This window comes from Cicer arietinum, chromosome 5 (assembly GCF_000331145.2).
Source record: "Cicer arietinum cultivar CDC Frontier isolate Library 1 chromosome 5, Cicar.CDCFrontier_v2.0, whole genome shotgun sequence".
NCBI lineage: Eukaryota > Viridiplantae > Streptophyta > Magnoliopsida > Fabales > Fabaceae > Cicer > Cicer arietinum.
The window spans coordinates 17,348,755-17,364,598 of NC_021164.2; the positions used below are offsets into that span (position 1 = coordinate 17,348,755).

Below are 15,844 nucleotides of genomic sequence, written 5' to 3' on the forward strand. Positions count from 1 at the left end.
TTTATTTTTATTTTTATCATAACTATAACAAAAATTACAAATACTGATAGTATAAAACTTTTGTCATTATTATTATCATAAATAACTGTGATATTATAAAAAGCTTTACACTATCATTATTAATACATACGTAGTAATTAAACTCATGATATACCCCGCATAAACTTTGGATCTAATAAAAAAATTGAGAAAACATTAAAATTAAAAAACTAGAGTAAAAACTCCCTTTTAACGGTGTTGAGCATTTTGATGGTCACACACTCAAATCGCGCAACAATGGCAATGGCATGACAATTTCCAATCATATTCATAGGTATTGATCAGTGATTCCACTTCACGCAGCGAGCGACAATGGCCAACAACAACAGGTTCTGCTAATCAACACTTCCTCTTCTTCTTCATTTTCATTCTCCCTCTCTCCCTAACTCGATCACCATTAATTTATTATTTCTTTTATTTTATCCAATCTTTCCTATTTGTAATTTAATAATTTTGTACTTACTACAATTTTCTATGATATACCTTTCCAAATTTCAAGTATCAATATATTGTTGTTAAATTTTTCACTGAATAGTTTCTTATTTTTTATACCCTTCTAAAGATCATATAAACTTTTAGTAAATAGTGATTTTGGTCCTAAATGTGTGACGGTGTTAATTAAGTAACTCAATGTATCGAAATTACAAAATCATTTATGAGTGTTTTCTGCTTGTAATTTCATAGATCAAACTAACCAATAAAGGACACATATGAGAACCAAATTCATCAACAAAAAGACACATACAACTTACAAGTGCCAATTGTAGACACATTCAAGTACATTTTTGTGATTTTGATATATTTAGGTGGGGACTACGGTGACAATGACTCATATGTTTACGAATCAAAATGTTTATTTAGTATACCTTTGGTATCATGGTGAGTTTGCCATAATCAGTCTAAACTATCATTTTTTTGAAAAACTACTCTTGTTGCTTTTCAAAATCACAGTGGCTCACAATGATTTTGACAAATCTATTGTGGTATCATACGTGCAATTACGCCATACACTTTGTTATTTAAAGTGATCATTGAGTCATGACTTCTCAAAATGGATATGCTACTACTAGTTGCGAATTTGAAAATGATTGTTTCATGCTTGTTGTATCTTGAAACTCTTACATGGGTTTCTGCCATAAATACAAGGTAGGGAGGGGGAAATCAACAATGTCAGCACTTTTGTTTGAGTTAAGAGTTAATCATAGATAGTCGATGAAGTCTCAATAAAAAAAGAAAATATGCAAAATGGTGTCTTTTATTCTAGTGAGCATGAATTCCATGGCCGTCAAATTGAATACCAGAACTAATAATAGTTTATTTAGTGTTAAACAACTAATGAAAAAGATGTATAAATTGAGGATTATGCATCATGAGCTCTATAGCACCAATACTTCTGATCGATGATGTGTCGTGGTATCTGACACAGACATATTAATTACATTCAATTGATTTATTTTCTCAAATTATTACCCGTGTCAACGTGTCATGTCTATATTTGGGATTCATAGATTATGAGTTTTCCTTACTCTTGCAACACACTAAATTTGGGTGAGATGTAGAAACCCAACATTATTACTGTAAGACCCATAATTTTAAAGTACCATTTATGTATTTTTGGTGTGTTTTGGATTTTGGCTCGGAGGCTTTTAAGTCAAAGTAATAATATTTTGGAGTTTTATAATCAAAAAGATATTTTAATGCCGATTAAGATTTCTCGTCGATAAATAAATTGAAATTAACTGCGGTGAGTCCTTTACGCAGAATTTAATGCGTTACGGGTGAAATGGTAATTTAACAAATATCTTGATTTGAGATATTTGTTAAGTTATATTTATTATATATAGTTATGTTTATATGTTTGTTTGGAAAGAAAAGGAAAAGAAATAGAAAAGAGAGAAAAGGAAATAGGAAGAAAAGAAAAGAGAAGGAAGGAAAAACAAAGGAAAAGCATTTCCATCTCCTTCCTCCCGTGCCTCGCGAAAACCCATTTCTTCTCCTTCTTGGTTTTGCTTTCTTTTTCGTTCATTTTCTTCAAGACTAGTAACCCAAGGTTGGGTGAGAGTTAGATCAAGGTTTTCGCAACTCCACTCTTCCTCTTTGATTCGAAAACGAAGAAAAACGGTTTTTGAGATCCAAACACAAACCCCTCCGTTTCTTCTAGATCCAAGCTTCATTTCGCGAAGAGTTAGAAGGGAAAGTTGCTCACTACCACGCCACGGTGCTAGGGGACCAATTTGGAGGCGACGTTGCGAGCAAAGATTTTACCGGTTTTACTCGCGGTACCGGAAACCCACGTTAAAGCTAACGTTAAGGTAAGGGCTCCTTCCAAACTTCTAGTTTGCATTAGGGACTTATCTGTGGTTGTGTGGGAGGGAATTCATTAGGGTTAAATGTATTGATTTGGGATAAACTAAATCTAAGGCGTTATGGGTAAAACCTTAGAGTTAGGTTTTGGTTATATTGATGAATGTTTTGTGAAAATTGAATTTAAACTCTTTTACGTATGAGTTTGAGTAAATTTAATCTGATGTATTTGAGTGTTGTTATGTTGTTTTGCGTTCGTCGTATCTGACGTGTTTGGAGTGATACTAATGAAATTTGATGTATCTGGGTGTTATGTTGCGTTGATTTGTGTTCGTTGTCTTTGGCGTGTCCATACTTGATGTTTGTTAATTGGTGTGGTTGTTGTGAATTATGGTTTGAATGTGAGAGTATGTTTGTGTTTGTTTCCGTGGAATTTGAAAACCATTAGAGTTAAACGAGTATTAAAAATGAGGAATCTTTTAATACCTCGGTTTACTTAATGTGCATTTGAGGAAAATGTTTAAGTTAACTGGGCGTTGAGAATGAGGAATCTCTTAATGTCCCGGTTGCTTAACTATCGTTTTTGAAAATCGTCCCGGTAATTGAGTATTAAGAATGGGGAATCTCTTAATGACTCGTTTACTGAATGTTTTGTGTGAAAATCGTTTAAGTCAAAAGTATATTAAGAATAGGGAATCTCTTAATATGTCTGTTTACTTAACATTTTGTTTTGAAAATCATTAAGATAAATCGGTATTAAGAACGGGGAATCTCTTAATGACTTATTTATTTAATGTTGTTTTGAAAGTCGTTTAAGTTAAATGGGTATTAAAAATGGGGAATCTTTTAATATCTGCATTTGCTTAGCGATTGTTGTGGATGGAGTCTGTGTATGCTCACGCATTTCATTCTGGTAAATTGTGTTGACCCGTGATAGGTGACACCTTGGTAAACTGTACTGACCCGTGATAACTGTTGTATTCGAATACAGACATGCTGTTTTTGCCACTGACTTACTGTGTAGTCGAATACAGACTGCTGTATTCGAATACATTTTGCTACTGACTTGCTGTGTAGTCGAATACAGACTGTTGTATTCGAATACAGACATGCTGTTTTTGCCACTGACTTACTGTGTAGTCGAATACAGACTGCTGTATTCGAATACATTTTGCTACTGACTTGCTGTGTAGTCGAATACAGACTGTTGTATTCGAATACAGACATGCTGTTTTTGCCACTGACTTACTGTGTAGTCGAATACAGACTGCTGTATTCGAATACATTTTGCTACTGACTTGCTGTGTAGTCGAATACAGACTGTTGTATTCGAATACAGACATGCTGTTTTTGCCACTGACTTACTGTGTAGTCGAATACAGACTGCTGTATTCGAATACATTTTGCTACTGACTTGCTGTGTAGTCGAATACAGACTGTTGTATTCGAATACAGACATGCTGTTTTTGCCACTGACTTACTGTGTAGTCGAATACAGACTGCTGTATTCGAATACATTTTGCTACTGACTTGCTGTGTAGTCGAATACAGACTGTTGTATTCGAATACAGACATGCTGTTTTTGCCACTGACTTACTGTGTAGTCGAATACAGACTGCTGTATTCGAATACATTTTGCTACTGACTTGCTGTGTAGTCGAATACAGACTGTTGTATTCGAATACAGACATGCTGTTTTTGCCACTGACTTACTGTGTAGTCGAATACAGACTGCTGTATTCGAATACATTTTGCTACTGACTTGCTGTGTAGTCGAATACAGACTGTTGTATTCGAATACAGACATGCTGTTTTTGCCACTGACTTACTGTGTAGTCGAATACAGACTGCTGTATTCGAATACATTTTGCTACTGACTTGCTGTGTAGTCGAATACAGACTGTTGTATTCGAATACAGACATGCTGTTTTTGCCACTGACTTACTGTGTAGTCGAATACAGACTGCTGTATTCGAATACATTTTGCTACTGACTTGCTGTGTAGTCGAATACAGACTGTTGTATTCGAATACAGACATGCTGTTTTTGCCACTGACTTACTGTGTAGTCGAATACAGACTGCTGTATTCGAATACATTTTGCTACTGACTTGCTGTGTAGTCGAATACAGACTGTTGTATTCGAATACAGACATGCTGTTTTTGCCACTGACTTACTGTGTAGTCGAATACAGACTGCTGTATTCGAATACATTTTGCTACTGACTTGCTGTGTAGTCGAATACAGACTGTTGTATTCGAATACAGACATGCTGTTTTTGCCACTGACTTACTGTGTAGTCGAATACAGACTGCTGTATTCGAATACATTTTGCTACTGACTTGCTGTGTAGTCGAATACAGACTGTTGTATTCGAATACAGACATGCTGTTTTTGCCACTGACTTACTGTGTAGTCGAATACAGACTGCTGTATTCGAATACATTTTGCTACTGACTTGCTGTGTAGTCGAATACAGACTGTTGTATTCGAATACAGACATGCTGTTTTTGCCACTGACTTACTGTGTAGTCGAATACAGACTGCTGTATTCGAATACATTTTGCTACTGACTTGCTGTGTAGTCGAATACAGACTGTTGTATTCGAATACAGACATGCTGTTTTTTTTGCTGAATGCTGAAACAGCCTTGTATTCGAATACAGAGATGCTGTATTCGAATACAACAATGTTGTTTTGTTAAAAACTTCATTTCTCAACCTTGTTTATGCATGTTTGGCATATGGAAACCCTTTTAAGGTGCATGCTTAGTTGAAAGGTTATTTTGAGCATTTAAAATCTTAATTGCTATGTGTTAACTGTTATTTTTTTTGGTTGGTGACCCTTTACAATTATTGTGGAAATCTGGGCTTTGCCCTCAGATGAGAGTCAGGACGGTCCTACCGGTTCGTACCCTACGGACGGGAATGGAGATGGGAACGCGTGACTGCAGTTACGTTAGGAGGATCTCACGGGGCGCGTGGAGATACTCAGGGTGTATAGCTTTTTGGTAGGATGATCAGATTAGGATGACGTATAGGGACTAGGTGTCCTTCTTTTTGGATTGGAGTATTTTTAGTTTGGAAAACTGTACTTATACTAATATTGTCAGTTTGACTTTTTACTTGAATGGGTTTCATGTACCATTTGTTATTGTGTAAATGTTTTGGATTTATAATTGGAGAAACTTTTCCGCTGCTTGTAAATTATAATGACTCAATTATTTATCCAAAGGCATTTCCTGATTTAATTCTCTGTTTTATTTTAATTCCTTTTGAAAAAAAAAAAATATACCCTCGCTTTGAAAAACGGGGTGTTACAATTACACCATGTGAAAAGGTTTGGATAAATTATATTTGGGGTATGGTTTTATTTAATGGTCAATATTTCTTGTTTTATTCAAGTGTTATGGTTTGATTTGTTGGTCAATATGAAGTTTTGACCAACTATGTAGTTATGTTATTTACATAAAAAAAAATGCTTCTCAATTTGAAATAAAAGTATATAACCATTATAAGTTATTTGAAATCAGAAATATTGCAGCTGGTGGAGTATTTCATTATTCATCTACCCAAGAATCAACAAATATAGATGGATTTCATTTAGATCATAATACAGGCTCACCAAATATAGATGAAGATAGTTCAGTTGACAGTAAAGAATATTTGGAAATTGCAATGGCAAATGCACTATTAGCATGGGCTAAAGAATCTAAGGCAAAAACAGATGCAATTTTAATGGAGAGGTTTAAGTCGAGGAGTATAAATGCTGATTATTCTCTGACTAAGTGCGTGAATGTTCTTAACGAGATTGAAGATATTACAGACCACGTTTATATGAAAGCTCTGGAAAAGTTTAAGGATCCTGATTGGAGGGAAATGTTTCTTTCTATGTCTAGTGATAGGAGAAAGGGATGGCTAGTTAGACTTTAGGAAAATTGATGTAATGAGCTTATCTTTACTCATTAGTGTTCTGTTTGATCAACATGTGTATATGTGTGTTTTTGAGCTTTATGGTTATTTTGTGAAACTTTTTATCATGTAATTTTGCTTGAATTGATTGGTTATTAATTCACCAAACTTGAAAGAAATAGATACTTTGAATTGCACATCATTGACATCCTAATAACAAAGTGTAATATTGAGTCTCACTTACTTTGGCAGTGTAATATTGAGTATGACTTAATTTGGTGTTTTCTTTTTGACCTTTGCTTCAGGAAAATTGTGATTATTTGACATTTGTGATTATTTGACGTGTGATCAATAGAGTTGTCAAATAGTGACTATAGCGGTCCTACAATATTATAGCATAATAGAATTTGAGCAAATCCCTATTATTTCGCAATGCGCTGTTTGAAACAAAATATTCTCAAATATCAGCTATATCAACGTTAGAGCATAGCAAAATTTGAACATACTACTATATTTTGTAATCAGGAATAACAACTATATTGGAACAATAGCACTGTATCATAGTAGAATTTAAACACACTACTAACTACTATTTTCTGTGATCAACACAATTGACAATGCTGATGATCAAACACTTGTGAATCTGGGGACCAAAGAATACTAGTTCTGAAAGAAATTATAGTGGAAGATATCTTACTCACAAATGAGAGGACTTTACAAGAAAAGGGTACTAGTTCTGAAAGATTTATCGAATACATTTACAAAATTATGATGGCTACAACCTTATTTTGAGATACAATGATTTGGAGGACAAAAGATGGCTACCAAATTCTTAGGTTCTGACTTCTGATACCTTTGATTTCCTTTCTTTCTATACCTTAATTGTTATTATTTCTATAACTTAATTGTTATTAGTTTTTAAGAATCAATGGAAAAAAATACAAAAGGGAAGATCATGAAGAAACTAATGGTGTAGAGCTGGACTCTGATGCCGCAAAACTCACTGGTAGTAAACTTGGTGGACAATAAGCATTAATTGCATTCTCATAATGGAACTCCAACACACCACACTTTTCATCAAATTCGTCATTTTCAGCCGCATCCTAACCATAAAATCAAATGTAGATTCAGTTAGGTCTAAAAAATTGCTACATAAATGGTAACTGATGTAGACATAAGGTAAGCAATGAAAAATTTGAAAATCTTATTTAGAATATATATTCCTTTTACTTGTAAAAATTGCGAGTGAATTGCACCTTCAGAGAATAATGGTGAAAATTGCAAGTGAAGTGTACCTACCTTGAGAGAATAATGGTGAAAGTAAGGAAGAAAACGCATTTTGCAGTACTCATTAAACATCAGTGTGGACAAAAGTAATGGTATGGTTGATATGGAAGCAGCTGGCTTTAACTTGAGTCCAAACAGACCAATCATGGTTATCTGCATGAGAATGATTGCGAGGAGAATGTAGTGATGAATGTATGGCCAATATTGTCCGCATGTTTCATAAGTTATTGCATACATATCTTGAATCTGCAAATTATAAGTTTTGTATTGCTTAAGACAACATTCGTAGAAGACAAATATAAGTAATGCCAATGAGATTTTGTTTGTGTATGTGTATGCATTGGAATTCTTACTATGTTCAATTTCAAACTTCAGTGTTAAAGGTAAATGCTTACCTCTCAAATATGAACCCTTTTAGACAATTTCAAAACCACATAACCTATGTAGCACCGACACCTTGGACTGAAGCTATGTCTGCGTGTCGATGCTTCATAGCACATATTATTAAAACTGTAGCAAATTGTGTCTATTGTGTGTGCATTTGAATTTGTTTTATAGAAGAACCCTAATTGTGTGTTACAAGATGCTTATAAACTTACCTGGTTGATATAGACAACATAGCCAAGACAGAAGTAAACAATAAGAAATGGGAGCAACAATGGTGCAACTACTGCATACACCATTCCGATCAGTATTGAGAGACAAACGAAAGGGATGATTCTAAAGTAAGGCAATGAATAAAGATATGGACTCTTCACTCGTCGATGGTCTAGAGTACAACAAGACTTTAAAGTATCCCAAATCAGTAAGCCAGGCTGAAGAACTTCCAAAGAAAACCCTGATAGTCCATCTGTTAAGATGTATGTCACAAAGAAATCTGCCTGAAATAAAAAACATAAAAGAACTCAATTTCATTGAAGGATATGAATGTAGCACCGACACTAGATTAGAAGCATGTCTGGAATCCGATACATGTTAGCGTCTATTACTGACACAACACTAACAAATGTAAATGCATTCAATTACTTCTTACTTTTAACATATTAATGGTGTCTATATGTCAGTGTGTCGTGTCAATGCTTAAAAGAAGGGTACACAACAATTCTTCAAATTGTGCTTTAATAATTGATGCAAACTACTTCAACATTTAACGTGTGAATTGGACAGAAAATGCCAGGAATAACAGAAATGGAAACAACATACTTGGGCGGTGACAGCGGTGGCAAGTTGACTCGGAATAGCTTTAGGATGGCTAATAAAATTTCCAATTGTATCAAGAAGAGATCCTGATAACACACTCACAAAGAACACGTTTCCGACCAGAAAGTAGAAAACCATGTTGCAGGCTTTGATCTCCTCCTTACTTCTTGCAACACATCCGGCGACTTTAGCCATAGCAAACATTGCGAATGGCACAACATATATAAAACCTTTGAGTACAACACTTGGAAGATATCCCGTCACTATAGAGTTTAATCCTGGTCTAAAGAATGAACAATATGCAACATGTTAGTTTAAGATAAGGAAACAAATACTCTCTGTTCAAAAATTAAGAAATATTCTATAAATTATCAAGAATACAAAGATGGGAAATGCATATACTATTAAGAGAGAGAATGAGACGGGAAATGTTTAATCATTTATCTTAGTTATCTTAATAATACATTAATATGTCTTGCTAATTCATAGGGAATTTCTCTTTGCATTAAGGGCTTGTTTGGATTTGGTTATTTGAGCTTTTCTACTAACTTAAACACTTGTATAAAAACAGTTTATGTCATAAGCTATTTTCAACTTATTTTCATATGCTCCACATGATAGATTATGAAGATAGCTTATAATTTATTGAATACTGTTAGGCTAGTTTATCTTTTGTTATAGAAATCTTATACATAAGCACTTATACGATAAGCGCTTAATTAAGCTATTTAACCAAACAATGCCAAAATATCCAAAAAAATTGTTGAACTAAAAAGCAATAAAATGTATCCAATAGTTTGACATTTAATCAAAAGAGAATTAAAGGGCTCTAGTGGATGATTCTCACATTAACTGTACAGCCATAGCTGGAGGAAACCATTTCTTAAGTTTCTCATATTTGGCTATTCCTTGAACAGCAGTAACAGGTATGGCAAAGAAAACTGTCAGTAGTGATGCCACAATGAGAACGCCAAGTCTATAAAGTGGAACGACTCTATAGGAGACTCTCAAATTCCTCCATGAAATATCCCTGGGTTCCGGGGCAAGTTCAGTCACCCAAAGAAGTGGATGTGAATGCTGTTGCAACTGAGCTGCTACGGCAGCATTGGAACGGGACTTGAATGTAACAAAAGCAACAGGTAACTCCTATAACACATAAGATATATCAAGATTCTTTGCTTTTAGATTTTATAATCAAACAACAAATAAAATCTTCAACCATCAATCATTATTATTGTCAAAGAAGGCAAACAAAAATGCACAAAAGAAGTATTATTAAAAATTTACAAAGGACATTTTATATTGAAACCATCAAATGTTAAAAATAATTCCTATGTAATTGGCTTAAATATATAACTAAAAGGAAAACACCTGACATAATTTATCAGCCAAAGAATGCCTAAGCACCTTGATTTAAATTTGGTTTTCAAATTTCTATTATCTTATTTTCTCAATTTGTTCCTACAAGGGAAAATGAAAAACTCAATTTCATCAAAATGTATACCTTAACAATTTTCCAAAATGATCCCTAAAAATACAAAATGTTAATCAGATTCCTCCCTTCTTGGTATTTATAAGGACTATAATGATATTAAGTGGGTAATGTTGGAGATACATTTGAAACTTAGTTAATAATGTCAGAGATACATTTGATAACATATCCAGATAGAGGGACAAACCTGATAAACATTTTGCAACTCCAAAAACTATTTTGGAACCAAATTTGGTATTTACTCCAAAATTAATGCTTTCCTAAATAAAATATTTTTTTCCTAATAAAATGATAGAAATTTTTATTCCTTAAAGTGTTTTTGTCCTCCACCTCATTTATAAATATAAGTCTTGGGACATATGGCAATGACCTTTGTGTGATTGGATCTATCCCATCTAGGTTTGTGAAAGAAGGGGCGGAAAATCCTATTCAAGCAATGAGTATCATTATCCCTTCTTAATATATTTGGTATCCTAAAAATTAAACTCATGCAACTATAATCCAAATTTAAAGTACTCATGAATTCATGATATTTTATCTATAGACTATATGTATCACCAAGTATAGTTGATGAATTGTGCTTTTTATGGTGGAATTTTTTTTAACATTTATGATACTCATATCATAAATTCATGATGTTAAAAATATTTCCTGCATAAAAAGCACAATTCCTCAACTATACTTGGTGATACATATAGTCTATAGATAAACCAAGATGAGAAACAACCACTAAAATTTCCTTCATAAAAAGCACAATTCCTCAAATGAGAAAAAGTGATGAATTTCTTATCATAGATTACTAGCAATAAGAAACCAAGATGTATCAGCATGAACAGGAAAAGAAGACACATCTTGGACTCATAAGCAGTTTTCTTTAAAAAACTAGAACTGGTAACTCATCTAACTTTGTATATAGGCCAAAAGATAAATTTTTTACGTTTTTTGAAAGGAGAAGAAAACTCTTAAGCACAATGAGATGAACGTGTTTATGCTTGAAAGTATACTGCTGTAAATGTTAAACAATGCCGTAGCAGAAACCTATAAAACCCTCATTTTGTAGCTACAATTGCAGTTCTAGACAACAATTTAGAACTGTGCGTTTAACATAAATTGTTACCTTTTTATTGAGCATGTCTTTGCATTGTAACTGGTGAATCTTGTGACAAAGTGCATGAAGCTTTTCCTCAAGCAAAGCTACTTTTGAAGTCTTTTGTTGTGAAAAATCAAAGAGTGACAACTTACTCTTACTTTTCTTTGCTATGGAAGTTTCTCTCAAGTCCTCTATTTTTCTTGCAAGAGACTTTGTCTGTTTCTACATGTAAAAATACATTAGAGGATCCATTGCATACTAGAAAAATTCAAACCAAATAGAAAATATTTAGTTTTTCTACAATGGCAGAATAAGAGAAGAGTAAGTTTTTCCATGTCTTCAACTAAATGTTCCACTGAAGCTAAACAGAGTTATGACAAAACTAAGATTGATTAAATACTAAGTTTCTGTTTGAATTGGCTTATTTGAGGTATAATTAAACTGTTTGTCCAAACAAAACCTGAATTAGGCTATAAGTATATCTCAAACATATTTCTTAAACAGGACCATTATCAAATTTCAAGATTAGCATGTAGCAAATTCGTGTTTTAGAATTCTTAATTGCAATTTTTATTATGGAAGAATGTAATTCGTACCACCAACTCATCAAGGTAATCAGTATTGTACACCATTTGATAGGAATAGTAAGTGTTTGGATAATGTTTAGAGAAAAAATGATCGACACAACAGTCGCGCGCCTCGTGTTCGATGCACAATGGAATTTCACGAACTATGACAGTAAATCGATCAGGTCTATGCTTTAAATTTTGAAGTTGCTGCATCCTCCGAATCGTAATTTCTTCGTATTCCTGGCGATGAAATGTGCATGAATGCAATTATAATATGAAATTCAATATATTCTTTGACAACAATTAATGCCAAGAGATATGAAAATAACTGAGAACTTTACCTTATAAAGAAGGTACATGCCATAGAAAGATATAAAACACAAGCATGCAAAATGCACCCAAAGCCTGTTATTGTTAAATCATGAAACAATATAGATCAGTTTTAATGCTTTGCCTTCAAAGTTTAAAGCTAGAATAAACAAAGTTTTAAATTGCAGTTGCAGTAACGGTTGCAATGTGTCACATGGGAGACACAAAAAATTGATGTTTTAGACCAGATTGTAGCAGCAAACTTTTTTGTTAAAACCTTGAAAGTAACATTGGAGTGGAAAATAAATAAATCAGACCTTCTAGAACCTCTTCTAACATTGGATATAGTAAAAGAATCCATAGTAGAATAGCTCTTATCTCTAACCTCCTTGACACCATCATAATTAATAGGGAGAAGTACCGCCAAACCAACAAGAGAGCACACTATAAAAAATTTAATGCTGCAAATTCAACACAAAGTAAATGAACAAATTATTGTAATTCCATACCATAGTCAAACTAGAGTTAAAGAATATAAGCATATAATGGGAAAAAGATTTGTAAACGGGTTCAACAAATTGTGTCTATGTCTTCGAGACCACTGTGACTGTGACTGTGAATTATTCAAAAAGAAAGGTTACAACTTAAAACTAGAGTGCATAAGTAAATTAGTCTTGAGATTGAAAACATTAGTCAAAATAGTCCTTAATTTTTGCGAATTGGCAAACACATTCACAAAGTTGTAAAATGTCAATCAAAATGGTCCCTCCATTAAGTTTTGTTGTTAGAGACTATGACGTGACACATTAAATGAACATGTCATATTGCACGTTGATCCTATATCAATATCATCTATGAACTACTTTGCCCTGAAAGTTATGTTATCTTAGGTAACAATTTGTCGGTAACTACAATTGTGCAAAGATTCACTACCGCAAATTAGTTCTTAAAAGACCTTAGTTTCATAAGCAAATTAGTCTCTAGTGTGGTGGCATTATTAAGTGGAAGGGTTGCATATTTAGTTAATGTGCTACGTCATAATCTCTAACGACAAAAATTAATAGAAAGACTATTTTAATTGTCACTTTACAATTTCAAAGATGTATTTGTCAATTCACTAAATTCGAAGACAAATGCTTATAATGTTGAGGAGCGATCAGTCAATTCACTCTTTGAAATTCTATATTATACCACATGGAACTTCACTCTTCGCATTTGTATTGTTGAGTAATGTGTTATATAATAAATGATGGTATTGAAATAATGTATCTAGAGAATTGTAGAAGCATATACCTAGGCTAATGTGGTTTATGCAGTAGTGAATTAATGTTTTCTAGAGAGCTCAATCATTCACTAAAAATATGAGTTCTCCATGATTTGACAAACAAGCAAAAAAAAAAAAAACTAAAAAAGCACTATTCACCCCAATTTTTGTTTCCTCCTATTCCTATAATTATCTGCATGACATTTGATATATTGAAACGCATGCCAGAACTATGATCCCTCTCTTTTTCACACATAATGTATGTGAGTTTCGCAACTAAACTCTTTAAAAAAAAGAGAGAAAAATAAGCTAGCTATTTAAATTTGGAAGAGTGAGAGTGAAAGTGATAACCCAAATTTGAAGAGCCTAATGATGACAAGAGCATCAAGACCATGAGATTGAAGAATATCATCTTCCGTGACATGAAAAGCTGCTTTAGAAATCCAAGAGATGGAAGGAATGAAACGTTGGATAGTAGAATTGTCAAAAGGAATGTATTGACATTGTGAGAGACGGTGTGCATAATATATACAAGCATTCGATGGTTGTTTCTTGAGGATGGAAAATAGTGTTAGTGTTATCAAAGCTAATCCTATGTTTATGGCTGCTGAAGCTAAAATACTATGTGGATTCATCTTGTTCAACTTCAACTTCACTTTGGAAAGAGAAACCAAAGGGGCAAGAAGAAGAAGAACATTTGGTGTCACTGCCACCTTTGAAGTACGTGGCAGGAATTGAAGAGTGTATGTGACTCACAATGGATATGTATTTGCATGCTATTTCATTATTGAGTTGGTTTTTTTTATTCTTTTTGGGATAATTTAGGTAGTTTTTTTTATCGGTTCGGTTGATATTGAAATATTGATGAAGTTCCGAAGACAGAATTCAAGGCTATATATTTAATTACAAATTACTTACTTATAAATACTTTAAGTTTATATTTAATTACTTTTTTTTTTTTAAGTTTGTATTTAATTCTAGTTTTTCTTTTTTATTTATGTATTAGATGCTAGTATATGATTCTTTTATCTTCTACTTTTAGTATTAATAAAGTATCATGAGATTTAGTTTAAATATTTAATTTTGAGAATATAAAAGTATTGGAGATTATGTAGAGTTTGATTGAAGTCTATGTGTGTACTATTTTTTATATGAGTTGTTCGTTCATTAGACAATGATCGTTGTTTGTTTTCGGATTTGGAGTTTCCACATTATTTTTTTATGTATTGATTGTTATTTAAATTTTTTTGTTTAATTATTTTTTAATAATTTTTGGATAAATGTTGAAAAAATAAACAAATAAAAAAATTTAAATAACAAACAAGACGCAAGAAAACAATGTTCACAATGTTCACATATGTAATAAGGAACATCTATCTTGTCAATCTTTATTATGATGCATTTTTGTTTATTACATATGTAATAAGGAGCATGGAAATTTTTCAGCATCTTCCCACTTAGGAACCTGTGGATCAGCTACCACTTGTGCCTTTCAACTTTATAAATTGGAAGTCACCATTCGTCTTCTTCATTTTCGTTATTGTAGTTGGAGGGATTGGAGGAAAAATAGTGTTGGAGAAGAACTGGAGAAAGAGAAGAATGGAGGTGGAAGAGAAACAAAAAAAATAATTAAAAAAAAGACGTTACATGTCTTTGTTTAAAGCTTAGGTTCTCAATTTTACCACGAAAAATTAAAAATGTATAAATTTAGTCTCTAACATTTGATAATGTTTTTAAGAGATATTTTGATTGAATTATCCAAATATTACATTTTCTGGTTTTCTCAAACACATACATAGTTTTGCATTTATCAAAATTACAAAATACTCTCAAATGTCTTTTTTTGTTAGTAATTTTATAGACCAAAATCACTAGCGATAAATATATTTGAGAATTAAATTAATCAACTAAAAATATATTTAAAGACTAAAATGACTAATAAAAAATACATTTAAATTTGCTTTAGTAATATTAATTCACGTAAAGACTATTATAACCAACACTCACACGCTTATAAAAAAACAAAACACAAGCGAGGTACGATCTATAACAAAGGTCTTTCTCTTTGACATATAATTTATTTTCTTAGTGTATTAAGTATTACACATATTACTTTTTTAATGGGTCAACATATTCATAGGTTGCGGACTTGAGACTCGCTATTTATCAAAGTATCACATGAAACAGAGCTAACAAACAACTCATAAGCCTCAACTAACTTTATGATAAGGAGAAGTAGTTAAATTCAATTTAAGCTAAGAGACTAAAAATACCTAACTTACAATATTCCTAATACTCCCCCTCAAGTAGGATGATATATATATATATATATATATATATATATATATATATATATATATATCTAATTTATAAACAAAA

General features: G+C 32.6%; 2 protein-coding genes across 4 annotated transcripts; one reads left to right on the top strand and one right to left on the bottom strand.

The window, feature by feature from the left end:
* The first annotated feature begins 200 nt into the window (after positions 1-200).
* On the top strand, positions 201-6,493 carry LOC105851237 (uncharacterized). 2 transcript variants are annotated; one of them, XR_001142959.3, is made up of 2 exons: positions 201-368; positions 5,226-5,593. XR_001142959.3 is itself a non-coding variant. In XM_012711862.3 (2 exons), the coding sequence occupies exons 1-2, from the start codon at positions 352-354 to the stop codon at positions 6,273-6,275; spliced, it is 417 nt and encodes a 138-aa protein (XP_012567316.1). In that variant the 5' UTR covers positions 201-351; the 3' UTR covers positions 6,276-6,493. The 2 variants fall into 2 exon arrangements, 1 of the variants encoding a protein (XP_012567316.1); XM_012711862.3 differs by lacking the exon at positions 5,226-5,593 and adding an exon at positions 5,876-6,493.
* A 411-nt stretch (positions 6,494-6,904) lies between these two features.
* Positions 6,905-14,188, bottom strand: LOC101503385 (CSC1-like protein At3g54510). 2 transcript variants are annotated; one of them, XM_012711861.3, is made up of 10 exons: positions 13,817-14,188; positions 12,519-12,662; positions 12,234-12,297; positions 11,920-12,132; positions 11,351-11,539; positions 9,589-9,887; positions 8,745-9,024; positions 8,141-8,422; positions 7,554-7,787; positions 6,905-7,357 (listed from the first exon to the last, which is right to left on the bottom strand). In XM_012711861.3, the coding sequence occupies exons 1-10, from the start codon at positions 14,098-14,100 to the stop codon at positions 7,208-7,210; spliced, it is 2,139 nt and encodes a 712-aa protein (XP_012567315.1). In that variant the 5' UTR covers positions 14,101-14,188; the 3' UTR covers positions 6,905-7,207. The 2 variants fall into 2 exon arrangements, with proteins under 2 accessions (XP_012567315.1, XP_027186697.1); XM_027330896.2 differs by having other exon boundaries at positions 11,351-11,545.
* Between the last annotated feature and the right edge of the window lie 1,656 nt (positions 14,189-15,844).

What these genes read in the sequence shown, in the direction of transcription:
- LOC101503385 (XM_027330896.2), bottom strand. Translation starts at nt 14,100, where the DNA reads ATGAATCCACATAGTATTTTAGCTTCAGCAGCCATAAACATAGGATTA. An exon ending in ATGTTGTCTATATCAACCAG is followed by an intron (nt 7,788 to 8,140) that starts GTAAGTTTATAA and finishes TATAATTTGCAG; the next exon opens with ATTCAAGATATGTATGCAAT. An exon ending in TTCACCATTATTCTCTCAAG is followed by an intron (nt 7,358 to 7,553) that starts GTAGGTACACTT and finishes TTTTATGGTTAG; the next exon opens with GATGCGGCTGAAAATGACGA.